This window comes from Tympanuchus pallidicinctus, unplaced genomic scaffold (assembly GCF_026119805.1).
Source record: "Tympanuchus pallidicinctus isolate F22 unplaced genomic scaffold, pur_lepc_1.0 scaffold25, whole genome shotgun sequence".
In the NCBI taxonomy this organism is placed as follows: Eukaryota; Metazoa; Chordata; class Aves; order Galliformes; family Phasianidae; genus Tympanuchus; species Tympanuchus pallidicinctus.
Genome location: NW_026294742.1, coordinates 4,433,519 through 4,460,872, shown reverse-complemented (window position 1 = coordinate 4,460,872; position 27,354 = coordinate 4,433,519). Strand labels below are relative to the sequence as shown.

At 40.2% G+C, this 27,354-nt stretch overlaps 1 protein-coding gene across 3 annotated transcripts; it reads left to right on the top strand.

Annotated features, from left to right (window-relative positions):
* The first annotated feature begins 91 nt into the window (after positions 1–91).
* MED15 (mediator complex subunit 15) lies at positions 92–26,678 on the top strand. 3 transcript variants are annotated; one of them, XM_052690001.1, is made up of 18 exons: positions 92–267; positions 4,389–4,476; positions 5,634–5,685; positions 6,235–6,264; positions 7,167–7,382; positions 8,023–8,282; positions 9,122–9,478; positions 10,410–10,502; positions 15,305–15,424; positions 20,060–20,202; positions 20,480–20,607; positions 21,182–21,316; positions 21,670–21,733; positions 21,899–21,965; positions 22,365–22,525; positions 22,692–22,858; positions 23,684–23,782; positions 23,896–26,678. In XM_052690001.1, the coding sequence occupies exons 1-18, from the start codon at positions 200–202 to the stop codon at positions 24,027–24,029; spliced, it is 2,382 nt and encodes a 793-aa protein (XP_052545961.1). In that variant the 5' UTR covers positions 92–199; the 3' UTR covers positions 24,030–26,678. The 3 variants fall into 3 exon arrangements, with proteins under 3 accessions (XP_052545961.1, XP_052545960.1, XP_052545962.1); XM_052690000.1 differs by having other exon boundaries at positions 23,893–26,678; XM_052690002.1 differs by lacking the exon at positions 15,305–15,424 and having other exon boundaries at positions 23,893–26,678.
* Positions 26,679–27,354: the final 676 nt, after the last annotated feature.

The following is a 27,354-nucleotide window of genomic DNA, read 5'->3' as shown; positions in this document are numbered from 1 at the left end:
GCGCGCCCCGCGCCGAGCGGCAGTTCTCGCGAGACTCTTCAGGGCTAACGCCTGGACTTCATTTCCCTCCGGCCTTCAGCACGCCGGAAGTGGCGGCGCGCGACTTCCGGGCTGTCGTGTGGGGTAGCAGCGGTGAGGAGCGCGGCGCTGGGGTGGCAGTGAAGGCCGGCAGCGGGCGGGGAGCGCGGCGGCGGCTGGGATGGACGTGACCGGGCCCGAGACCGACTGGCGCAGCACCAACTTCCGTCAGAAGCTCGTCAGCCAGATGTGAGTGTGCGCTCCGGCCCGGGTGTTGGTTAGGCCGCGCCTCGGCCGCTGCCGGAGCGGCTCCGGCGCCTCCCGCCGCCCCCGGGGCTGCCCGTGCTCGAATGGCTGCGGCTCGCCCGTCTGCGCTCTCCGCGGGTCTTCGCAGGTCTCTGGCTTTGTCCGTGATTGTCGCTATCCATGTGTGGGGGCCTTTAGCACCGGCTCCTGCTCGGATCTCGTGCCGGGGGAGCCGGCCCCCGTTTGGCTTCGCTTCTCTGATCCCCGTTGCTTTTTGCCTTCCTCCTCCCCGGGCATAGCGGCTGCTTGGCCTGCTGGGGAGCCTCTGTTTTAGGGTTTCCACTTTGTGATGCTTAGTGCTGCCCAGTCTCACATGCTCTGTTCTATGAAAACCACCGTCGTTACCTTGCATCTGACTTGTAAACAGCAAAAACGAAACGAAAATGTCAGCAAATGAATTTGTTGGTGATTTGGAATGGGGGGTTGCTGTGGCAGTTCTTGTGTGTTCGTTGGTATCTGCCTGATGTAAAAGGTTGCTTAAAAGGAATAAAGATTAGCCTTTTTGGTTGTCCACTGTGAAGCAATCTTTACTTGAATTACTTTGCTGCTCAATCCGATACTCCTGTTACAGAGAAGGTTCTTTTACCTTATGAAAGCTGATTATCATAGAACTGAGAGTCCTTTTCAAATCCTTATTTATGAATGCTTGAAGAACTTTGAGCATGCCTCGTGGCTTTTGAAGGCAGGGCTTTCCTGACTGATGTTTCAGAGTTAATTTTTTGGTATTCATGACAGATATGATGTTTGCTTGTCAAAGGTTTTTTCGTGTTCAGAGCTGATGTTTTACTGTCTAAACTTTGTGCAAGACAATTTATCGTGCCAGGTGAATCTCTTGTGTTTTCCTCTTCTTTTGTTTTGTACTTCTTCATCAACATAAGCAAACAGAACTGCCTTGCAGTGCCCTGAGACTTAAAGGAAATGGATACGAATCAGCAGATACGAACCTTAATGCAACGAGCATTTGTTGTTTGTGTGTTTGCTCTGCAAATTGTGACTGTTTTTCTGTGAGCAGTAAGCAGTGATGATAAATGTTTGAGTGGGGAGCATATAGTGAGAGACAGAGATTGAATAGGACAATAGTGGAGAAAGTAGAATTAAGATTTCTTCTGTTTGCTTAAACACTTGCAGATACACACAGACATCTTCTTATGATCTGTGTACTTTTTGTTGTAAATGTATTGATGCAGTCTTTTTTTTTCCCCAGAGGCTGTGTTCTGCAGGCAGCCTATCTTCCTTGTACTCCACCTTGCTTTGTAGTAATACTTCTTATGTTTTCATTCACTGGCTCACTTTAAGAGCAAGCAAATTTGTTTGGGATAAGCGTGCAGTGATTGCGGTGTTTGGTTGTCGTTTTTTTTTTTAATTTTTAAAGTGTATTATGTGTGTTTTTAAGTGTTCTATGTGTTAGATATCTGAAAATAAATTTCTTGTTGGCACTTAAAATAAAGCAAAGCTACCCCAGAAGTGGAGTTTATAATAGCTAGTTTTATTGAATGAAAAATAGAAGCAATATATTGCCTAAAAAGACTTGAACTCTGTGTGTAGCAAGTTCCAGTTTTCTTCCAGTGAAGCTTATGTAGTATTTGGAAGAAATGAGTCATCTGAAAGTTTTCTGAGCTTGTGAGAAGGTTGTTCATAACAGGCTTTTGTGTATGTATGTCTTCCAGTTCACTGTGCAAATGTAAGTGATAGGTATGTGTCAACTTGATCTTAAAAGCGTGGAACGATTTGCATACTTTGTTTTGGGTACCTCATTATAGCCACTGAATGTGGAAGTCTTAATTTATTGTTATTTTGCCTGCATCTCCCTTCCAACTCTGAATGTTAAGATACAGATAGGTAGATACAGATAGTTAGATATTTAGAATGATATTATATGAAGAGAAATTTCAGGGATGCTGTGTCCAATTGATGTCTCAGTGAATGTACCTGCAATCAGTGTGCATCATTTGGCTGTCATCACTTGAGAGAACACTGCATTTGACTTAAGTAGCTCCATCTAATATTGGGTTGTTGTGTGACTGCAGGCCCAAGCAGTCGCACAGGACTCTTGTTGGATGCAGGAATGCCTCAGCACTCAGCTGGGTTCTTCTTTAGTACTGCTGATTACACAGCCACACCAATAACTGTGTTGGCATAACCTGGCAGGGAAGGCTCACGGAGTTTTTGAAGCTATGAGGGGGTTGATTCTGTGTGCACCAGGAAGGTGATTTTCCTCACTGAAATAGTGGAAAGAAGGATAAAGCTAGAAGTAAGTCTGTGCAGAATCTGGATAGTCCTTTGCTTTCTCCTCTGTAGCCAAAAGCAGCATTGTGCGTGGCTGATTCTGACCCCAGATGTTTGGGAAGCTGAGAAGGAATAACTGCATGCATCAGTTCAGGTTAGGGGCTGAACTGTTACAAATGAGCTCCAAGAGAAGGACCTGGGTGTCCTGCTGGACAGCAAGTTGTATGTGAGCCAGCGGTGTGCCCTTTATAATGCTCTAGAATGCAAAAAATAAATGGTAGATGGATGTACATGTAAGAGTAGGTAAGTTATTTATTGTGAATTATTTTTTTTTGTGGTCCTAACACCACATTGGTCACTGTCTTTGTATTGTGGCCACTGATCTGTGTGTTACTTTCTTTACTTGCATTTGCATAACATTGTCTTTTTGCCTGCTCAGTTCTTGGTGCTCTCAAAATAAGAGATGTTTTATAATGGGACTAACAAGTTACTGATGAGTCAGAGCATGGTGTGGACTTAGAGGAAGGAAACCTTTCTGAAAGAGAAACTACTGGAAGAAGGAAGGCATAAATGAAGAACTGGATGCATTTTCTTCCACTGCAACAGAGTTCCTTTATGAGTTGTTCATTTTAAGGCTTGCTTGCCCACGAAAGAATCATTATTCTGCTTTATGCTCAGAGTCTGCTTTGTTTTAAATGACCTTTATGTATAAAGAACATTTTGTAGTGTCTCTCAGGCCACGTGAGCAAGTGACCGTGAGGGAGGCTTGTGCAGGTAGCTGTGCTTTACTGACTAACCTGCTGTGTCTTGCAAAGAAGTAGCAATGCACTCCTTGTCTGCTGCTCTGCATGGTAAGGGTGTGAGTTGTGGCAACTGAAGCTCCTGCATTTTAAGGCTGTTGCATCTGTTCTGCTCAGTTGTGTGAAGGGTTTACCGAGTTATTTCAGGAAGCTGAGCTAGGCCACTGCTCATACAAACACCAGCTCTGCTGCAAGGAATGTGGTCAGAATTCAAGGGGAAGAAAACAGTAATCTATTTCAGTCTGGCTGAAGCTTTCCCTACCTTGCATTTAGTGTAGGATAGTTGCTCGTGCAGGAGCAGGTACTGAGAGATAGGTTGCTAAGCTATTAATTACAAGGTGAAGGTATTTCCTGGTAACTTGTTTGTGGAATATAGACTGTAGCTACTAGGCTGCTTTAAAACAGAACAGGTTTTACAGTGAACGAGACATTTCCAAAAACAAATATGTCTGTAGGATTTGAATAGGGAGGGCTGTTTGCCTGTCTGAACTGCTGATTTTAGGACTTGTTTATCTCAGTGCATTTTTTTGCAGTGGAATTGCTTGCTTCTTTTTGATATACTGAGAATGCCCGTTGTTCTCTGCCATAGCAGAGAACATTTGTGTGGGGGATTTATTTCCTTTTCATCTTACACTTTTAATGTCCCATCCAAAGGGCAGACCTAGGTCCAGTTTACTAGAGGTTTGATGGCTGTGTGATTCTGGGTGGTAGAGAACAGTAAGATTGGGGGGGAAGCTTTTTATGACCAACTTCCATCAATACGGCTTCTCATCTTCCTGCTTCATCTGCTGCTGTCATGCTGATTGTCCCCTCCTGCTGTGCACAGCTGCCCTTCTGTGTCCTGATCAGTGCTCCAACTCCTCATCACTGCTCATTGCCTGAAGGCAGAGATATTCTACCAATCTTCTAAGTTTGCTACTTTATGTTTAGAAGAGGGTAAAAAGCTACTGTACAGACCTTTCTAACTGCAGGAAATATATATATTTTTAACATCCTCAGTTAGTGCCCAGCCTCATTTCTTCTCTTTTTCTTTTCCAGTGATGAAGCAATGAGGAAGGCCGGTGTTGCCCACAATAAGTCCAGCAAAGATATGGAGAGCCATGTGTTTATGAAGGCCAAAACAAGGGTAAAACCTCTCTGTTTATTTTCAGAAGTTATTGGCATGTCAAAATTTTGGAATGAACCACAGAAACAGCAAATCCAATGCATGTTAAGAATTGGTCTCTGCTCAGAGTACCCAGTTATGAAGATTTTGGGGTTATGTGTGTTCCTCTTACGTTGGGGGAAAATTAATCATTTTATGTCTTGTGGGTGCAGCAAAGTGGATTTCAAGCCAAGGGGTGCGCTGAGACTGCAGCATTGAATGCACGTATGGGATTGTGCTTGATTAAACTCTTATGGAGTGAATTGCATAGAAGTTTCTTTATCTGCAGTGTAGCACTGTCCGTAATAACCAGTTTGGTGGTGGAGGGGGATTAAGAGAACAATGAAAAGGATGCGTTAGGAGTAAGACAAGAAGTTCTGTGGTCTCTGTGGAAATCTGGTTATCTGGTTATCGTGTGCAATTCTAGAATCTACTCTAATGTGTGAGCTTCTTTCCTGGAGTTCTGTTACAGGAAGTTGAATACTGTTACTGCCTTCAAGCATGTGTTTGATGTGGAACTTGTGATGTTGAAAGTTTTGTGATGCTTACGTCACAAGTTTATTCCTGCTGACAGCCTCTCTGACCCTGGAAGGGTCATCTCAGCACTGTGACAGATCCTTTTGTGCAGTTTGCAGCACACTCATCAATTGCTGCAAAGGCTGTTTGTCCTTTTGCTTCTGGCACTTCTTGTGGATGTTAGTTGTTAAATATAATAGCTTGCTTGCTTTTGTAATATTAACATCATAAAATAGCTCTTGTAATGTAAATGTGACAAAAGACTAACGTGAGTCAGTATGCCGCATGAGCAAGTTCAGTACTTAAGAAAAGGACTGGAATGGATGGAAAATGGATGTGTTGGTATACAATCAAATACACATGCTGTGATCCTATTAATGTGGCTATCATGGATATTATTTCCATTGAATTTTGTGTTTTTGAGCCTTCTTGTACCATGAACCTTCTGTGAAAGCATTCCCACTTAGCTCATGAAGGTCAGTCCGTGCAAATACACTGCTCTGAAAAGCTCACAGAGCTTTTAAAGTAAAATTCATTAAAGCTAAGGGCGAATACTGAAGAGCTATAATGGCATGGTTATCTGTTTCTGTATCCTGTGCCAAAATGCTGCTTTTTGCCTTTAGGAGGAATATCTTTCTCTTGTGGCCAGACTTATTATCCATTTTCGAGATATCCGTAAGTAATCATTTTTTCCCCAGTGATTGCTTATAAGAGGCATGGGAAATAATAGTAGATTTCGGGATTTATGTGTGGTTCTATATGTGACTCATCACAGATTGCTTCATAATTTTCCCCTGTAATATACATGCTGAATTTTTAAATACTGTTTCTTTTACAGCATCCATACATAATTTAAGAGCCTTTGAGAAACAATTGCTACTTCTGCACTCTCCTTTAATTTTTCCTGTATTTTTGCTTTCTTTTCAATGTTTATGTAGTGTTCTGATTACCAGATTTGGTTGATTTAACGTGGTTTGTTTAATTTGATTACAGAGATGTTTTTTGTTCATTTGTTTTTCCCAGTCTGCTTGTTACAGCTATGATAGAACTGTCTGGGATTATGGATAAATTGTTTGGGAATAGGTATAATTACAGTAGACAGTGATTTTTAAGAAGTGATACATGTGTGTGTGTGTGTATGTTTCTTAAGGAGAGAATATCTGAAGTGCCAAATCCGTGTGTGACAAGATTAACAGATGTAATTAATGTATTTTTCTTTTGTAGACAATAAGAAATCTCAAGCCTCAGTCAGTGGTAAGAGATCTTTTTCTTCTGTTCTTTTTTTCCTTTCCTAAATTGAACAACTCAAAAACTGAGGTTTTTATGTGCTGAGAAGGTGGTGAATTTCCTAGCTGGAGGATGGAAGGGTACCACAGTAGCTTCTTGTCTTCTGCCTCTGTGGTAACTCTTAAAGCAGTTATAGTAGGAACTTAATGTAATGTTCCTGGTAATGAAGTAAACAAGTATATCATTATTATCCCCCTGTAGGCTAACTGTGCAATGGCTGGGGTCGATCAGCATCTCCACTAGACACTTCAAAATAGTCTGATAATTATTCTAAAGAAGAGAGTGTGTTGCATTCTGTACTTGACCAATACTACTTTGGCACCTCATGTTCTATTTTGCCTTTTTGAATTGCTTTGACTTCATTTTTCTTCATGCCCAGGATTGAGATTGTGATAATTCACTTGAAAGGCACTGAATTTATTCAGTGTATAAAATCAAAACGTTATGATGGGGACTATGGGAACTGCTCTACAAAGTACTTTCTCTGGTTTAAGGAGGAGGTTAATTGAATCTATAGTTGGAACTTAGTTCTTGGTTTTTGAGATTATGAGTTATTTATCCTCACGGGGCTTTGCTGGCATCCTGTTTTGACTTGAACAGACATGCAGAGGTGGCTAAAGAATTCCCTTGTCTGATATATTTAGGATGTATTTGGAACTTTGCAAATCTGAAGCGCTTTAAATAATCTTCACTCTGTTAATAGAGAGGCAAAAACCTGTGAGAAGCCTGTAGCAGGCTTGCAGTGAGAGTTAGGGTTTGGATCTCATTAGGGTTTGAAGCCAGTAGATCAGAGAATGGGTACTGAAAAACAGAATTCTGGGGAAGCAGTTGCATGGCTGGCTGCATATTGGTAACTATTTTCTTTGTAGATCCGATGAATGCCCTGCAGAATTTAACTGGGGGTCCACCAGCAGGGGCGCCTGGAATGACCATTGCTTCCCGAGCTCAAGGAGCACCGATGAGTGGGATGGGTGGCCTTGGCCCAATGGGGCAGCAAATGAGTCTCCCAGGACAGCAACAGCCTCCTGGAAGCACGGGAATGGCCCCTCATGGTATGCCTGGAGTCTCAACAGCTACTCAGCAGAGTAAGTATTCACTCTGTTTCAGTCACTGAAACTGCTGTGTTGGTCTTTCAGTAAATAACTCTTCTCCACAAGGATAAGGTGCTGAAGGAATTTTGTACTTCAGGTTATGACTTCTGCTGGAAGAGTTGATTTCAGATAATTCTATCTACTGGGGTAAATGTCTTTCTTAGCATAGTGAAGGAGAGTCTGTCTCTTCTGTGAGCAAATGCTTCTTCCATCCTCCAAGATGTCAACTTCAGAACTTTGTTCAATGGAATCCACTTTTTTGTGGCTACCGTGCTCTCTGATAGTGACCTCTGTGCATGTTTCCATTAAGGACTCCTGCTTCTCAGAGAATTCTGTGGGTCCCATTGTGGTCCTTCCAGGAGATCTTTTAGCCGCACAACTTGTGCACTTTTTTACACTCTGATTTGGTTGCTGACTCAGTAGAGGCTGCAAGCTGTAGGGGTAGTTAGGGCGGCACGTTGTTGATTCTGCTGTTAATGTACCTTCTCCATTTCAGGATGCAAAACTATATGCTGGTCATGAAGAATATCTGCATACTTCAGAGCATCTTTAATTATTGTGAAATTGTACTGTGTAACTGTCTCTTGTCTTGTTTGGGTTTCATGTTTTTAAGTACAGTCTACCGCCTTTTTAGCCCAACTTCAGCTTCAGCAGATAGCTCAGCAGCAACAGCAGCAGCAGCAGCAATTCCAGCAGCAACAGGTGGCTCTGCAGCAACAGCAGTTCCAGGCCCAGCAGTCAGCCATGCAACAACAGTTTCAGGTGCAGCAGCAGCAGGCAGCAGCAGCTGCAGCAGCCCAACAGCAGCAGCAGCAACAGCAGCAGTTGCAAGCCGTCCAGCAGCAGCAACACATGTTGAAACTGCAGATGCAGCAGCAGCAAAACCAGCAGCAGGTGAAGACAAAATAATTAAAATGGCAATTGAGTTGATCTGTGATGAGTTACAAGTCGTGTGAAGCTTTGCTTGCATGAAGTACTGATTATCAGCTCTTCCCATTATTAATACAGTTCCACTTTGGGACTTTAGATTGGCCACGATACATTGCATCCCAGAGGAAAGACTTGACAATAGAGGTTTTTGGTTGCTTTCTTCTGTTATAGCAATAGAGAATTAAAACACTTTCTCTCTTTCTCCTAATAAACATCAGGACAGTGTTTCATTCTGACAAGACTGAAGATGTGGGAAAGAATCATAGAATCATAGAATTGTAGGGGTTGGAAGGGACCTCCAGAGATCATCGAGTCCAACCCCCCTGCCAAAGCAGGTTCCCTACACCAGAACTAAAAGCACACTTGTGAATTGCACACTGCTACTTTAAAAAGTGTGTACTGAGAATTTATATGCATCATCTTTAGGCAGAAAAACAGAAGAGGAAACTTCAGCTGTCATGCTTCTGTGCAGTTCTTGTAAATGTTGTTGCTGATGTAGCCTGGTTGCATTTAAGAAGTGTTTCTAAGCCCATTTTTACAGAAGAAGCTGATGGACTTCAGCTTTGCCTTTGAAAACTATTTTAGTGTTTGTAGGCAGGCTTGTAATAGTGAAACCCACAGGTCATGTGCACTATGTAGAGCTGAGATATCTGAAAAGTGAATGGATAAAAGAGCTGGATATACAGACTTGAAAATGCCACCTGACATATTAGGATTCTGTTTGCTGTTGGTTTACTTTGTAAAAATAAGGCTGCTATTGCATTGCTGGAAGCTTTACTGTCCTGGCTTTTCCTGCTTTTCAGATGCAGCAGCAACAGCAGCAGCAGCAACTACAGCGAATTGCCCAAATGCAACAGCTGCAAGCAGCACAGGCTATGCAGGTACAACAGCAGCAGCAACAGCAGCAGCAACAGCAGCAACAAATACCACAGCAACAGCTACAGCAGCAGCCACCTCAACAAGTAATGCAACAGCAGATGCAACAGATGCAGCAGCAGCAACAGCAACAACAGGTTGCTCAGGCACAGCAATCTCAGCTTCCACCACAATCCCAGCCTCAACCCCAGCCCATGGTATCTCAGGCACAGGCAATCTCTGGACAAATTCCTGGTCAGGTTATGCCTGTTACTCTCACGCCACAGCAGTTAAAAGCAATGCAGGTAAGGGCTCGTGACCAGCTTATTGTGGGTTCATTATGATCTGCTGGAGAAGTAAAAAAAAATTTTTGTTAATAACAGCATAGGAAAAAGAATAGCTTATTAAGAAACTTGTAGTTAGATTATGATGTGGTTAGCAGAAAATAAGATTTTTTTAGTCAACAAAGAGTAGGAATTTTTGAATTACGAAAGCTACTTATCAACCCAATGCTTTAAAAGTAATTTCCTCTGTAATTCTGGTTCAAGGGAAACCACTGTGATGGTGATTAGCGTTCTCGAGCATGAGCAAGTGCTTTGAGATGCCTTGTGCGTAAGATTGGAGCCAGATCTTTAGCATGCTGATTTTGTTTCTGCTGCTGTGTTTAGATGATTTAGTCTAAGTTTAAGATACTGGTAGTTCCTGCTTTGAAGATGATTACTGTGAACATCTTACTGGTTCATCTTAGAAGCTGAGTAATCCTGTTAATGTTGCAACTTCTCAAACTGTTGCATTAGTCAGCTGTTTTTGAGCTCTTACCAAACCAAGTTAATCTATGAGTATTAGATGTTGTGTGCATCCCTCTGAGTTGTCACAATGAGTGTATAAATAGTTGAAATGCGATCATTAGTATGTGCTTAGAATAGTATTTTTGAGAGAGATCAACATCTATATGTTTGCCAGAAAGCTGGAATATCTAATATTATCATAGGAAGGCCTTACAGTAAAAAAAGGAGTTGCAAGAAGTCATACTGTGGGTACACAACCTATGACAAGGTTGTTCCAAATGTTAGGTGCATGGAAAGTTCAAAAACAGTTCTAGAAGTAGGTGCATGAAGCTGAAGTCTTGTATCCAAAACAAAGCTTTTTTATGAGTGTGCTCAATGCAATTGAAAGAGAAGTGTCATACCCTGATCAGATACGGCATTTACTTTGTTCTGTCTTCTTATACTGAAGGTAAGAGCACAACTGGTCCAGCAGCAGCATGCGGCAGCAGCAGCAGTGCAAGCAGCTCAGGCTCAAGCTGCTCAGATGGGAGCATCAGCGCAGGTAAGGGCCCTGGAGCCAGTATCTCCAGTAACAGGCCTGTAGCAAGTGCATGCTAAAGATGAGCATGGAGATGGGTTTCTGGTGGCTTTCTGATGAGGTTTAATCGGTTATCCCTATGTAAGGGAAGTATGGGCTTTTATGCTGTTTTCCTTTTGCCTGGACTCAGAGGCAGGATTTCGTTGACAACTCTCTATGCATGCTCTCTGTCCTTGGTAGGTAAGATTGTTGCCTGTAGTTACACAGGAATGCACAACAGCAAGGCGGCCTACTGTGCCCACACTGCAGTCTGACCCTTGGTTCCTTGGAGTGCATCACCTCTCTTTTTGTTATCCTTTCCTAGGAAACTGCTTTGTTGTCTAAACTGATTTCCGTACTGTGAATCTTTGCCTGCTCTCTTAACTCACATGTGTTCCACCTTCCATCTCTGTGTACCAAGCGTAAAAAGTAGTATAGACAACAAAATCTTCCCATTCTCCCCTTTCATTCCTTTCATCTTCCATACTTCTTCTGAGTGAAATGGACTGTAGATATAGATGCTCTTTTTCTGGATGTGGATTGTCAAGGAAAAAACTAGCATGTGTCACAAGTGCAGAGTTACATTAAAAAAAAAAAAAAAGTGCTGGGTGAAAGCTTATTGTCTAACAAATTTTTTTTTAACCTTCAATACACTTGTAGCCCCAGTAATTGTTCCTTGATGGGTATCTGGTGTGAAGGAAACATGGGGGAGAAAAACTGGGAGAGACTTGAGCTCATCCTCTCATTCCATTTTCCACAAGAATTTGCAATAGTCTTTCATGTTTTGCCTCTGTAGTTTTCATGTTGAGCCATTTTACAGACATGGGTAAGTACAGTTCTCACCACTTTGTATATGAAGAGGCTGAGGCAGACAGATGAGAAGGGGCTGACCAGGATTAATGCCTGGGAATACAAAAAGATCTCTGCCATTTCATGTATTGCCCCAATTTTCCTTCATCACGCAAGACGTGTTTTAGACTCAATAAGATCATTAGAAGTTTTTTTACGTGGGCAGAGGGATAACAATTGGATCTTGAACATTCATCTCATAAACTTGTATCAGGACTAGTGTTTTGTACATCATCCTAACTCTCATGTGGCCCATGTATGTATGGGTAGCTAAGATCTGTTTCTGGTCCTTTTGCTTTTGTCAGTGTAACAGGATATAAAAGCTGAGCAGTGGTAAGTACAATTGGTGCAGTATTGGCAATAATGTAGAATTCTTCTTCTGAAGTTAAAATACATATTAAAACATTTTTTTATTTCTTAAATAATTTCCAGGTGAGAGCTTCAGGGACTTAGGGTGACTAAAAGGAGACACTGACTTTTTTTTTTTCCTTTCTACTAACTTAATGGTGCTTTTTCCAACCCCTAACCAGGTGGACTGTGCTTATGTAGAGTCAACTTAATTCTTGCCCTACTTAGTGAAATTGTATGCCAGTGGCTTAACAGCACGGTGCATTTGAAAAGTTTTGGGTAAAGAAATGGTTGACAGCTGTTTTTGCATTGTGGCTTTATTCAGACATGTGGCAACCTCAGGCATTGCTCATTATCACAGATGGAGTTCACAAAACTGAAAAACTGCTGTGAAGTCCAATGATTTACTGGTTTCTTATACTTATGTAACTATTTTCTGTGTATAGTGTTTTCTTTCAAGGTTGTGGACAGTATTGCAGTACAGTTTTGATGTTGACTGTCTGGTTACATTTTCTTTCATTTATGGGAAGTTTCTTTTGACAAAAGATTTTTCTTTGCACTGAGTCTGTTTTTCATTAGCAGCACAATTAATCTGCCTAGATTTCCTTATTTGGTTCTGGGAAGCTTTTGTTATAAACAAACCCTATCCTAATACTTGCTTGTTACACTTAAGCTTGGTCTCTAGGCGCTTTTGGTCTGGGAATTTGGGTTGATGTGCCTGTGTTTTTCCTTCTCTGTGAAGTTTCTGATAAGCTTTCCTGTGTAAAATAAAAGCAAGCCTAAATTCAATTGTGGATCCATGTTAAGCTGTGAAATTCTTCTCTGAAGTCATAACGTTCAGGTGAATGCTATTCCACTTGGATGTCCAGTCCTTGTGAGTGTGTAACTCACACAGATAAGTAAAATAGTGTCCTAGTGACCACAAAGTGCTACACAAGTGCTTGGAGTACCAAGAGAAACTCCGTAGTGAACTGGAGTTAAGTATTAATGAAGTTTAAATTACTGTTCTCTTGCATGTCCTTCAGATGCTCAGAATGCAAATTATCTGTTGTTGATCATCTGAAAATCAGGCCTGGCCTGTCTATAGTAGAGCAATAGTGGCACAGTACTTATATATTCTTACCAGAATCTGTGTATTTAAAGAATTTGGATCCCCTGGATTTTAGATGCAAGACAACGACAAGTTCAGATTCTAATTGTTGTATTCCATCTCAACATTTGTATCAAGTAGCACACTTAGCATCTTACAGGAGAGAGATAATTTATTCCTCTGCTCTCTGGTTTTGTGGGGTAAAATTCGCAATATAAATTGATTCATCTCGATTTCAGCTGTGGAGAAAGATTTGCCTTCAGTTTAAATCTTTCTCAGAAGTACCTGAACACTTCTGGTTGCCTTTCTTTTTTAGGCTGATGAGCTCCTTTGTAGGTATATTGCTTTGCATAAAACAAATATGATCTTTTGAAATCTCCTTTCCCAATTACTTCGAAGAGTGGCAGGTTTCATAAATGTAAATCAGCTGGAAGAATGGGAAAAATAAATTACTTTTGCTAAGACTGGAATTGGTGTCATTTATATTTATATATGCACTTGCTTTCCAAAGCACACATCAAAAAAACAAAGTACGTGTGTACATGTTCATTCAACCACGAGACAGCAGCTGAAAGTCTTTGATTCAGAGTTGGTCCTGCTGGTGTTCAGTGGTTTGCCAGACAACCAAACTATGAATAAACTGCTAATTACTGTGACCTGGGAGAAAGTAATCTAAATCTGCACACTTTGGTGGTGTGGCATGAGAAACGGGACCAAGGTGGGACGTTTGAGTTGCCAAAACATCCCTGGGATTTCACGCCCTCCAGAGATCCGTGTGCATTCACAAGGGTCTGAGATGGGATGATTGTGCCTGGAAGGATTTTATCTTTTTTTTTTTTTCCCCAGCAATTTTCTTTCTTTTTATTTTTTTGGGTTTTTTTTTTTTTTGTTAGGGTTTTGTTGCTTCACCAGCTCTCATGTTGATAAAGTAGCTCTTCACTGTACTTTGTAGCATCCACCTGTGCTTTGTGCCAGTGCTGGGTTGTTGTGTTTGCTTGTGGTGGCTGTTGCATGCTGTGTGTGTACATGTGCATGTGTGTGTGATGTCTGAAGCGCTCTCATTTGTTTCTCTTTTGAAATCCTGTCTCTGACCATCCCTCTCTGCCTGGATGGAAGGTGACTGCATTGCGCTGTTGTGAACTAACAGTTGTGCTGAATTTGACACTTCTTTTCTTTCGGTTTTCTTTCCTGTTTCAGTCTTGCTACGTTGTATTTAATTTTATTTATTTTTTAACAATTATAAGCACATGCATTCTCTGACTCTCTAGACGTGTCGCTGGCTGCTTCAGTCCATTTACATGGAACACTAAGCAAGAATGCCCTGAATCATTCACTGAAATGAGACTTCCTTAAGTCCTAGGTTAGTTAGAGCCTGTGTAGGTTCCTTGGTAATGTATGCACTGGAAAAAAAGTGGCCCAGATAACTTCACTGTAGATCTGAAAAGTATAAACTGTCCAAGTTACCTGAATACTACCTCAAAAATATGCTATATTTCCCATAAATGTTTATTGCACTTTAGCTCAGAGCGTATCTGGTGTGATACTAAGTAATGGAAGGCTATAGTTATATATAATCTGTGTTTTTGCAGACTGATGGGTCTGAAAGGCACTTCTAGATGTTGCAGAGTAGTGTGTACCTAATACTATTTTAGAATACAAATCTAACGCTAACCTTAATCATTTTAGACAAATGCTGATACTTCAGGGTGTGCTCAGTCTGTACAACTGAAGAATCAAATAGTGCAACAATGATCTTGAGGCAGACCTGAGTTCATAAGAGAAAATCCTAATGTAGCCTAATAGTATAGGAGTGGGTATCTGTCAAAATGCTGGAAATTACAAGGATGTATTTAATTCATTCTATGAGATAAAAAAGGAAGGAAATAGCTTCTTCAAGTGCAAGTCCTTCTTGTTGTTTTGTAGTGTTACGGAGTCATAGGTTGCTCTGAAATTTTGCTCACTGTAGGTCAGCACATTGGAGCATTGCTGTTGGCTGTGGCTCCTGAGTTGTCTGCTGTATTCTTTGACAGTGGAAAGTGGCAAATGCAAATACTGCTAAATCCTCTGAGACCACAGTGAGGGAAAGTACACAGAAACCTATGATGTTAGAGAGGCAAAGAAGCTCATATGGAGTGCTTGTTTAGTGCACTTATTTACAGTAATTGTAGAAATTCAAGCCATCAGGCAAGATTTGGGAAAAACTCTTCCTGCAAATGGTAGTGTTATCAATCCTTAACCTACAGATCTGAGCCTACATATCAGCGCTTTCAAGATACCTAGAATTCATTAGGTTCTTTCTAAAAAGGGGTAGAAGGGGTGTAAAAAGAAGCTTGATGTATTAGCTAGAGTCTTAGGCTAACCATTAGAACAGCTCACTAACCTGCCCTTCATGCTCCCCCTCCCCCTAATTCCTGGAGGTTGCATGTGCTTCTCATCCTGCCACTGCACTGCATTTCTTGTTTTGCGATTACTTTTGTCTGTTGTCCCTCTGTCCTCAAAGATGATCACCGCACCTATGGCCCGAGGTGGGATGCAAATAAGACCACGGTTCCCGCCTACCACCGCAGTGTCTGCTACACCGCCAAGCTCCATTCCTATGGGCGGACAGCAAATGCCACAGGTATTTACTGAGTCAAAGCACGTTGTGTCAGGTATTGCACAAAGCCTTGGATGTGTGATTGTGTAGAGCTTGCTGTCAAGCAAGGGGAAGTTCACCTTTTCGTGGAACAGTAACTTGGTGGTGTCAGGGTATTGGGCTGTTGAGGTTTTTCACGGATCCTTTTTCATTTCAAACAGCAGGTTTTCTGAGAGTGTGGGACATCAAAGCGGTTCCAAGAGGCATAGGTCTTTCTTATAACGCTTACAACTTTTTAATGTAGCTGTTTCAAGTCACAACTTAGAACTACTAAATTTCTGTTTAATCTTTGTCCATACTCCACTATGAGTTTGCATTTAGGAGAGTTTCCAGAAGCGTTGCAATGTACCCTAATGCACTGGCTGAGTTGTTGTCATGCATTTGTGCATTAATAATAAACTTAGCTCATTTCAGTTTGAATATCAACTTGGCATGTAATCAAGGTCTAAGAAAAATTGAGTTCTCTTCTTTCACAGTTGCGAAGGAGAAGCTACCAGAAAGGCTCCACTTGTATGAGAGAACCTGTGTAGGCAGGTGGGCAGCACCTAGCCAGGTGTTGCTGAAGGTCCTTGAGGTCAGAGTACTGCATTTGCTTAGTGCAGGTTCTGGTCTTTTGAAGACCCCACAGCCGTGATTCACAAGCAAAATCTGTCATTTGAGGGGAGCAAAAGTGGGGAAAACTGGAATGAAAGAGAACTGAGTTCTTACTAGTGTGTCATAAAGTGAGGCACTACTCAGCTGAACTCTGGTTTGCTCAACTCTGTGATTGGTGCTGGTTTACATATGCATCGTATTATGGTGGTGTGAGAATGTTCAACTGAATTTTTAAACTCTGGTGTTTGTGAACCTAATGTCTTGTTTTTCTAGATATTAATTTCTAAATTTAATACCAGGTGTGTAGTTTTACTTAACATTATTGCATTTTGCTTGTAGGTTTAATGAAGGTTTCTTCATTTTTGCATTTTTGTTTCCTTGCAATCTTTTCTGGGGGATGTGGAGCATTGGAAACTGCTTCTTATTGCTACTGCATCAGGTCTAGTAGGCACAGCCTTTTTTTGTCATTAGTTTGCTAAGGTAGTTACAATGATCAGAAAGATGGTGCAGGAAGGTACACCTGTCATTCCTGGTTTAAGATGTGCAGTCATTTCAGTGCAGGTAACTGTTTATGTTAACTGAAATAAAACCCAGGCATAGCTTTTGAATCAAAGGAGAATTTGCTAAGAGGTTAATTTGCTGAAGCAGTTTAGATTGTGTGAGGCAATCATTTTTGGACTGACACAAGGGGGCTTCTGTTAGATACTTAAGTGTTAGATTGGCTTACATTCACTTCTAGTTTTAGTATTCAGTGCCATAGTCCTTTATTGCTGTCATGTCTGTGTTTATGGAGGTGCTTTGATTTCCAAGTGACTGTAGAAAATGATATAGAAAATGGAACAATTAAAGAAGGCAGAAGAAGAAAGGCAATCTGTTTACGAAAGTGGGTTATAAACACATGGAAGAGTGGGCAAGTGAGTAATTGTTGGGAAAAGCTGGTCTCGCATATCATATCATTTGATAGCTCTGAATCAGTGTGAATCTCTAGCATTCAGTGCCAAAACACTTTGCTCTAGTTCCAGGTGAATTAAAATTTGGAACTGTTGTCATTTACACCTCTTAGTTTTGTGAAATGCTTAAGCAATACTGTCTGCTGGATATGCTGTCATTACCATGTCATTACCATGTCATTAGAGCCCTTGCAGCTGTTCACAGTAGGAGTAAATGGCTGTAGCATACATCTGGTTATTAGTCACTCAGAATCTAAAGTGTCTGTCACCTCTGACTACAATACAGAAAGTCGTTTTAGACTCTGTACAGATGGTTCTAAACGTCTTCTCATTTTGGAAAAGAATCTGGGTGTTATCTTGAAGAATCTCTTTCAACAAAAGAGCCAGATGTTATATCAGTGTTTTGTGACTACTTGTTTTCATTCCATTGACACATTTTTTCTGTCCTTTTATCATAAGGCTCAGTTAATTCTGCAGTGGGTTTTTTTTTATTGTTGTTTGGTTGTTGGTTTCTTTTGCTATTAGCCTTTTTCAGCAAAAGAATATACTTACTGATATGGCATCACGTTCTGCTACCTCCTGGTCTTTGAACACGCCAGAGAATTAGAAGTTAATTTTTTTTTTTCTTAGCTGAAGTTTGTTTTTCCCTGAATGGATACTAAATATTATTTAAGTGAAAGCTTCAGTTGTGCAAGCCTAAATATATTCTGGGCAAGGCTTCCTATGCTTTCATATAGTGTTCAGGTACTGCAGAGTTACTTGGTGTTCAGTGGGCTGTAGTGTCTGTCCTTGAGTATGCTTTCACATGCATAAAATCTCATCCTACAGTGAAAAAAATGCAAAATTGCATTATCTTACATATGTTGAAAATGAAGGGTACACAAACTGTCTAGTAACCATGGTTAAACTCTTGAGTGAAATGAGGAGATAAATGAGTTAACTGGATCTAAAGTAAGTTCTCTGCTTCCCCTCTCTAAAGTGATTATATATCAAATGAACTGCTTTCAAAGAATCATAAAGAAGTTTGGCATTGCATACTTCTGAGTCAGTTGCTGGAAAGGTTTTATGTAATATTAAGCATTAGCCTTTAGTGTTCTGAAATGAAGCTAGCAGGGAGCAAACTTATTGCAAGAAGGAAAGCTGTTTGCCTATGGTTGTACTTAATAAAGAGAGGTAATACTATTAGACAGATAACAACACTAATTCATTTTATGCTTATTTGCATAATGTAGTATGCTACTTTTTTTCTTTGCTTTTCTGCATTTGTAATTTAATGTGAAGGGATCTTGACGTAGCAATAGATGTAGAAGCTTAAATCTGGGTAAAAACCTTAATGCAGCCTTTCTTCTTCCTTCCTAAAACACCAGGATTTAACTTCTCAAGAGTAATTTTATGTAACCAGCCTCAGACACGTTAAAAAGGCCTGGTTTTCAGGGAGTGCTAAACCACTTAGAAGTGTTCATACTTTGGCCCCACAAAAATGGGTGCAACGTCTGTAGGGGTAAGTTCTAAATTTCTTACTGTTTAGAAGAACGTTGAATAGGTTGGCAAAAAGTCAGGAATTGTTTTTTTTGGGGTGTTCATACTAACTTCCACGGGATGTTGAGGTGGTTGATTTCAGTGAGAGCTGGACAGTGAGATGCTTTGCAGTCTCAGAAATGCTTTTCCAATTGCTGAGGAGACGCAGGTTGTTAAAAAATCTTGTTGTGAATTTCAGGTTGGTAGAAGAGATTGAGAATGTAATGGAGTTACTGAAGATTTTTTTCCTTTAAGTAAAAACAGTATTTCAGGCTGCATTTATTTTTAAATTGATTTCATGGATAATGAATCAGCATCTTCAAGTTCATCAGTTTTATATTTGCACCTAGGTGAGGATTGCTTTGGCTTGTAATGTATTTACTTTCTTGCATAGCTGTAACGTGGTATTTCCAAGAAGGCATATTGTGTCATATTCAGCATCCTCTGAAAATGGGTGATTAAGATGGATAGTTAACGAACGAGTGAAGGACAACTTGCAGTGTCCATGAAGTGATGGGCTGATGGGGACCTATGTGTAAAAGTGGTTTATACTGATGGAATGATTTGTTGATTCATGAAGGTGCTAATTGTTAACTCAGGTATTCTGTAAGTCACTGAGTAGGCTAACTAAACATATCTTGTTATATGTGCAGCCTAAGGCCATAGAACTCTGCACTTGCCTTGAACAAACGTGCTCATATAATATCTGCATCACTGTACCATACTCCTGGCCATGATAAAGGGTTTGGGTATTTTTTTTAGTTGGTTTTAAGTGGTAAAAGGGAAAAATGGCTGTGAAATGAGCACAGGGGGGCAGTTGCTCTAATTTGAACATCATCTGACTATATTACTTTATAGTGTGCAGAATAAACTTCATTGTTATCTAGAGTTTGGTGCTGTTCTGAAAATTCCTTATTTGTCTTTTTGTCCTTTAGGCATACCTCATCTTTTTCCAAAGGTCAGAAAGCTGCTTCACTTTTTTCCACCCAGCCATTCAGTTTATACTGTTACTCTCTCCACTCTGATTTGCAAAGCTGCGTGAGACATGCTGGTGGTTTGATTTACTTTATTGTTTTTCTTCTTTCAACATGAAGAAAACGAATTGAGAAGCTACAGTTAAATCTGACAGACCTTTGAAGTCTATAACCAGAATTCAAATACAGAGGTTTTTTTTAGTGATTGCAATTTCAAGTTAGAATTTTTTTCCCCTGCTTTTCTTTACCCTAGTTCGAATAAAGCACAGGTTTTTCAGGTGGCACTTCTGACACTTTAATTGCAGCCTGTTGTTTTGGGAAATGAAAAAGTCGTTACACAGTTATCCAAATTGCATGCAGTTTTAATTGCTATTTCTGGTAAAGTTAATAGGAAGTACTGCCATAAAGGCTTCAACAGTGATACAGCTGGAACTGTTTCATTATGGAGAAGAACAGGAAACTAACATTTTCATTTCTTATAGGGCTGAGGATATGCTTCTCTCCATAGTTAAAGCCTGTTAGTTAGGTTCCCATTGTCTTCTCCCTTTTGTTGTTACTGACCTTATTCTTCTTCCACATTTCAGGTCAGCCAGAACAGCATTACCATGATGTCATCCCCATCTCCTGTCCAGCAGGCTCAGACACCCCAGTCAATGCCTCCACCACCACAGCCACAGCCATCTCCTCAACCAGGCCAACCAAATTCTCAGCCAAACTCAAATGTCAGGTGAGCTGGACTGTAAGTTCTGAAGGTTTTCAGAAGCATTCAACAGACCTCACACTGTTTTCACTGAAGTGTATAAATTTTACTGTGAACTTTGTGAGAGTGTAGGTGGCATTTTGCCAAATACACTCTGAAAACCCCCGTGTATAAGAAATCCATAGCAAATCTACTGCTGGAGCTCCAAATTGCTATAGCAACACTTAGTGAAAATGTATGTTTGCAGGCTGATCATGCTTCCTTATCAGACTCTGGCAGATTTGTTTTTATTGTTATCTTTCAGCTCTGGCCCAGCTCCATCTCCCAGCAGCTTTCTCCCCAGTCCATCTCCACAGCCATCCCAGAGCCCAGCAGCTGCACGAACACCTCAGAACTTTAGTGTCCCATCCCCAGGTCCTTTAAACACTCCAGGTGAATATGAGATCTCTATTACAGACCATGAATTGCGGTATATTTTGATAACAGATTTCCTGGGAATTATTACACTTATTATTTGGTATGACATAAACATTAAACAGCACTGCTGAACAGCCAGCATGGTGAATAGTAGGCATGTTGTATGCATCACGGTGTTTTTCTCTGTCCCAGTTGTAAAAAAGCAATTTCTGATTCTCTGAGTTAACTTGCTGACTCCTCTTACAGTGTTATGTGCTCTGCAGTTTAAAAAGTGTGGGCTGAAGGAAAACTGCAACAAGTTCTGTGTGCTGATTTAATGTTTAATGTACCAGAGTGAGGCAAAATGGGAATCTAGGAAATGAAAGTATGAAACCTTTGGACATTTTCAGGAGTAAAAAAAAAAAAAAAGTAGTAATAAATGGGAATTGCTGCACTGTCCACAGAGCATGTTGTTATTTCTGCAAAAAGATTGGAGGACTGGACAGGTACTGAAGCTGTGGAGTGCATCATGAACTATGGTTTGAGAGTTGCCACATTTCAGATCTGGATTCTCTTATCCATGCAACATGCAGTCTTTACTTCTTGCTAGGAAACCCAAACTCTGTCATGAGTCCAGCCAGTTCTAGCCAGTCAGAGGAACAACAATATCTGGAGAAACTCAAACAGCTATCAAAATACATTGAGCCTCTCCGGAGGATGATCAATAAAATCGATAAAAATGAAGGTGAGTTTCGTTTTCATGCATTTCTTTGTCTCTCTTATAATGGAAGAAACAGTGCATCTTTTTATGATGGTTTCTGTTCCAGAGATTAAAAATGACAGTCACAGCTAATTATTTTACTAAGAAGAGTGGGTAAAATCCTTAAATTCCTATCAGTTTTCCTTCATATTTGATGTTTTTGGGATACATTCTGATAGCTTATGCAGTAGGTGTGCTTAAACATTAGACAAAAGATCTATCTCGCTATTTTCTTCAGTGTTTGCTAATATTTTCTCTTTTAACAGCATGGTATGTTTCTGTCTGCAAGTATGGTAGTTGTCCCCATTGTCAATGTTTGTCTCTTGATATTTTTTCAGATAGAAAGAAGGACCTGAGTAAAATGAAGAGCCTCTTGGATATCCTGACTGACCCTTCAAAACGGTAACTTGTCAATTTTCAGTGGATAAAAGTTCCCTACCTCTTCCAGAAAGTTTTTGTTTAGCATCTGGCCATGTTGGCACTGAAGTTGCCCGTGGGGCTCAGATAGCAGAAACACTTGAGCTGAGGTGTCCCTTTTGTGGTGATGAACTTTGTCTTCTTCTGCAGATGCCCTCTGAAGACACTGCAGAAATGTGAAATTGCACTGGAGAAGCTAAAGAATGATATGGCTGTGGTACGTAATGCTTTGCTTAATAAAAGATAAGCAATCGATTCAAAAAAATCTTATAATTTAATAACTATTTATGTTTCTTGTTGCTTACGCTGTTATGAATTCAATTGAGGTTGGACAAAAACTAAGAAAACAGGAAAAAACAGGCAAGCTCTTCATATTGTATGCATCTTTTAATGGAGCTTTCAAATTCTTGTGTTTTGTGCAAATATTATAGTAATTCTTTCTATGAATTTCTGCAGCTGATTTCAGGAGAAAGCTGCAGGCTTATTTAATGTTACTGTGTGCAGTTTTGAGAATTCTTTGCATTTTGTGCATTGGAAGTTTACTGCTGTAAAGTTTTGCGGAATGTTTTTATTTTTGGTGATAATTAAGGGAGAAGGTGGGGCTTTTGTATTTCAGCCTACTCCACCACCTCCCCCAGTGCCTCCCACCAAACAGCAGTACTTGTGTCAGCCACTTCTGGATGCTGTCTTGGCCAACATCCGGTCACCAGTCTTCAACCATTCCCTCTACCGCACCTTTATGCCAGCTATGACTGCCATTCATGGTCCACCAATCACGTATGTATCGTTAACTAACTGCTTCTTTATTCCAACTGTTGAAAGAATGGGGATGGGTTTATGGCAAGATGGGAGTTGTACCTTTTTATGCCTGTAAAATGTTTGGCAAATGTAATGTTGGCATAAAATTTTCACCTTGTTCTGTTGTGAACTGCATTTTACATAGGGCCCCAGTTATCTCCTCTCGAAAACGAAAATATGAAGAGGATGACAGACAGACTATACCAAATGTGTTACAAGGGGAAGTTGCAAGATTAAATCCTAAGTTCCTGGTGAACCTGGACCCCTCCCATTGCAGTAATAATGGCACAGTTCATCTCATATGCAAACTAGGTAAGAAGAAACTGAGGGATCTTTTTTTTTTCTGTTGGCTGAGTCTTGAATCTTGCCAACCTGTGACTTCTGCATGAAGTCTGTAGTTATCAGTGTCACAGAACAGCTTAATCATGACATTTCTGTCACGTCACAGCCTGCCTTAGGTTACACCTGGAAATTTCATTCACAGTGACCAATCCTTTACTCACTCTGAGGCTGTAACTATTAATCTCATTGAGTGTGTAGAAACCACTTGTTGCTAGCAACCATCTTGATACCTGGTATGTGAGACTTGTTCTTATTCCAACAATTAGGATAGAGCTGGAAAAATGGTGAGTTAATTTTTGGAAGGGTCTATTAATTGGTACTAATCATGACTGATAATTATATATGTTTAAAAAAGGAATTCAGACGGCATCTTCCTTGTTCCTTCTCAGCTGAATAAGCAGAAAGCGTTACAGTCTATGATCTTACTTTCCAGATGGGAATCCAAGCAAAGCAGATTCTTTTTCATTCCCTTTATGTGGGAAATCTGAACTGATCTCATCTTGAACATCCTGAGCTACTACAGGAGGCACCTAATCCTCCAAAATGTGGTGTCACAATGAATCTTAACGAAGGCCAGCCAATGAAATGATGGGCAATGTGCAGAATTACTTAAGAGATGGATCTGTCTTTGCCAATAAGTGAAACGAGATTTCCATTTTTGTTTTAAAACAGTATACCCTTGTCTTCTTCCTGGGGCTCAGAGGCCAGAAACTGAGCTGAGTTATGTATGAAAAGAATGTCCATACAAGGGACAAAAAAGGCTTTATTCTGATGGAAAATGTGCTTGCATTCTAGATGACAAGAATCTTCCAAATGTCCCACCACTACAGCTCAGCGTTCCAGCAGACTATCCAGATCAGAGCCCTCTGTGGATAAAAAACCCTAGGCAGTACGGTATGAGGATTCTAGCATGGTATTTGGGGGCATGTGTGCATAGTAGTATTGGGGAAATATGAACACCTAATGTAATATTTTTTTAAATAACTGTAATTTTTTTTTCCCAGCAGCCAATCCCTTCTTGCAGTCAGTGTATCGATACATGACTTCAAAACTATTGCAACTTCCAGACAAGCATTCAGTCACAGCACTCTTAAACACCTGGGCACAAAGTATTCGTCAAGCCTGCCTCTCTGCTGCATAATGTGTCACTTTCTATATCATGAAGCAAGAAGTCAAGTCTCAACAGCTGGCCTTTTCCACGTACCATTTCTAAAGTCATGGGCATTTTGGGGAGGTTACTTCAGAAGAAAGAAGCCTTACATTTTTTTGTTTCTAGGTGTCAGGTTCAGTAGAGGACCTGGTATTAGTTCTAGATTTCATGCTTTTTATCTTCTGCGTCTGTGGACTTCTGTCAGCATTTTCAAATATGCAGAATGTGTATATATGGTTCTCAAGACTGTATTAGGAGTTTTTATCGTCTTCTTAGAGAAGAAATTATTTGTGGACTTCCATCAGGGAGTCTCATTGGTAAAAGAGGAAGCAGGGAGAGAATGCCCTAATTTACTTCAAAGTTTGCTGAGTGCCAGTATTCCTTTCACACTGTATGTTTTGTGACCTGATACTCCCCCAGAAATAAAAAAACTGCAAGTAAAACGTGCTTGCAAACTTCCTAGTGTTTGCAGGAATCTTTTGTCTATTAGCTTTGCCCTGCCCAGGGTTGGGATAAATTATGGTCTTTTAGGATAATCCTCAAATGTGTGAGATGAATCAGGATAATTATATTGGTGGGGAGAAAGACTAAACAGAAGGAAAAAAATATTTTCTAGCTTATTTTAAATGCTACTTTGTATAAAAGGCTTTTGGTTAGCATGGACCACAGTTTTCTTGCTCTGACAGTGCAGCAGTTAGAGGAGATATTAATGTGCACAATGACTTCCCATGTAAGTGTGTGTGTAAAGGTGGCGGTGAAACAACAGTTTAAAGCTGTAGTACCACAGATCAATCCAGCAGGCTTGTAGCCATGTCTTCTTTACTAGTGGAATAGAGTCAGTCTGAGGCATCTGACTTGCTCGGAGGAGTTGATGCAGATTAGTGGCTATATGGTGAGTTTTGTTTTCTTTTGCTTCCTTTTTAAGAGAAAAGGACCAAAAAAAAGTAAAAACAAACAAAAAAACACATCACATAGCTTAGTAGCAGATCTGACAACTATTATTTTGTGCCTTGAGCAAAATACAGAGCACACAAGTTGGTTGTCAGCTGCTGTATTGCTGTGGACTTCCAATGAAGACACTTGCCATGAATAATTAAATTTGTTTTCTTTTTCCCCCATTCTCATAGTTTGTTTGCTCTTATTTTCTTAGTGCAGAAACAAATTCAGGTTTGAGATGTTCCAGTTATATCCTATTTTATCTCCCTGTATTGTGCAGCAAATCTTAAAGAGCAGCTGCACTCTCTCAGTAGTGCCAAGAAATTGCACTGACCTTTGTAAATCTGTGATGTTGGTTTTAGTATCTTGGGTACTTAGTAACCACTAACTGAGGCAGCAGAATGCTGTCAGTATTTTGTACATGAACTAATGCATTATCTGTTTGTTTCTATTGTAATAAATTTATTATTATTCCTGTGTTGGATGCTAACATTATACTACTCTTCCCATGTTGATCCTCAGATACCAGTTCTGTTGCATCCCTTGGATGATGGTTACTTTGTTCTAGGGTAAGTGAAAACTCACGCACTTTGAGGGTTAGGAGAAATTGAAATGGCTTTTCATTTCAAGCAGCAGCATCTTTATGCTCCTCATAGTAAATCAATTGAAAGAGCTGGGCAAGAGATTAGTGATTATATCTGCAAGAGTAGATACAGCTTTTTAACCAGTACTGTTACATGGCTGCTTCTTAGAGCAAAAGGACCAGTGACATCAATACAGTTCTGCTGGACAGATGTTTTCATCACAAAAACTTTGGATGCCTATTGAAGTACGTAATTGACATAACCCAAGAATGAGGATGGAGCTGGTTTTTGGGGTTTTTTTCCTCTGTACTTTTTTTTTAAGCATTGCAGGGGTCTAAAGTTGCAACACAAATGACATTTCTGAATTTATTTCAAATCTATCTGGAGATAGATGGAAAGCACACTGTAAATGTCCTTCAGTTTTCCAATACTTCCCTTGTGCAGTTGTGGCTTTACTTCAAACAAGGTGTAATGAAGTGTTAGACTTAGCGTGGCGTAGGCATTCTGAAATACTGCAGCATCTCAGTTAGGAAACAAAAACTGAAAACAGAAAATAAATCATGCGCCTGCAGCATGTCAAATCAATAGCTGGATGTCAACATAGCTTCTGTTTGTTTTGATGGGCAAATGATCATAAGCTGTTCGTGAATCCTGTCAAATATAAAAGCATTATTCCCAAATTCTTGGAAAGATGCACCAATAAATTAATGTTAATGTTTGGGAACTTTATCAAGTATCAGGAGCACTGTGAATACAGACAGCATGTTAGGAAAGATTCAGGGATTCCTGCCTTGTAGAAATAACAGATATGTTGTGAAATGAAAAATGCAGAAAGCTGATCCTCTCATTTCTTCAAGAAGTAGCATACAAAAACAGTCATAATCAACTTCTAAGTGAAATGAGATGCTAATAAGAGCTAAGGAATTTATCATAAAAGTACAGCATTAAATGTTCAAAGCAGTCATGAGCAAGACGAATAAGTTTTGACTTCTAAGTACTGTTTGAAGGTGGTTTGTGTTTTGTTTTTCATTTCAGTGGTGGCAAAACTGACTTTTTGTAATGGGCACCGGAGTGGCAATCAAACTGATAGCTAAATAAATCTTACTGTAATTGCCTGAAACCATTTCCTTTCAGCTCAGTACCTTTCTTAAATTAAGTTTTTGTCCTACTGATGAGCTCCTTTGATTATTTGATGGAATGTCTTACCTGGCTTTTGGTTGGCACTGAAGTGGTTGGGCATAAACAGAGAGAGCCTTTGAAATTAGTGGTCTTTTTGCATGGATTCAGCTGAGGGAGTGACAGGGCATTATTCTTATTTTTAAATTATTATTCTGAAATGTCTTTCCCTTAATTCTCTTTGAGCCAGGAGATCTCACAAGGTTATTCTTCAAGCAGTCCTACTTCTAAAGGAAGAATATTGGAGGACAGAGACGAGTTCAAATCATGCAAGGAAAAAAAAAAATTTTTATAGGATTTTTCAAACTAGAGTGAACTTTGTGGTAAACAACTGATTCTATTATGTAGGTGCTTTTTCTGTTCTTCAGGTACTCTCTGTTTGCTAGGAGCTTTCCTGATAGGCAGTTTTGGCAAGCATGTAACTGTATGACTGAATAAAAATGTTTGTACATGTGTTTTTTTGTTACATTGCTAAGGAAAACAAAGCAGTGATTGTGATGTAGCCTTAACTTAGTTTGGAGAACAAACTTAATGAATGCTATGTTTTTGAGGTACCTAAATGTGTGCAGGTTATTTTGAAGGATAGAGTCCTCCACACTACAGCATGGAATAAGCTGAAT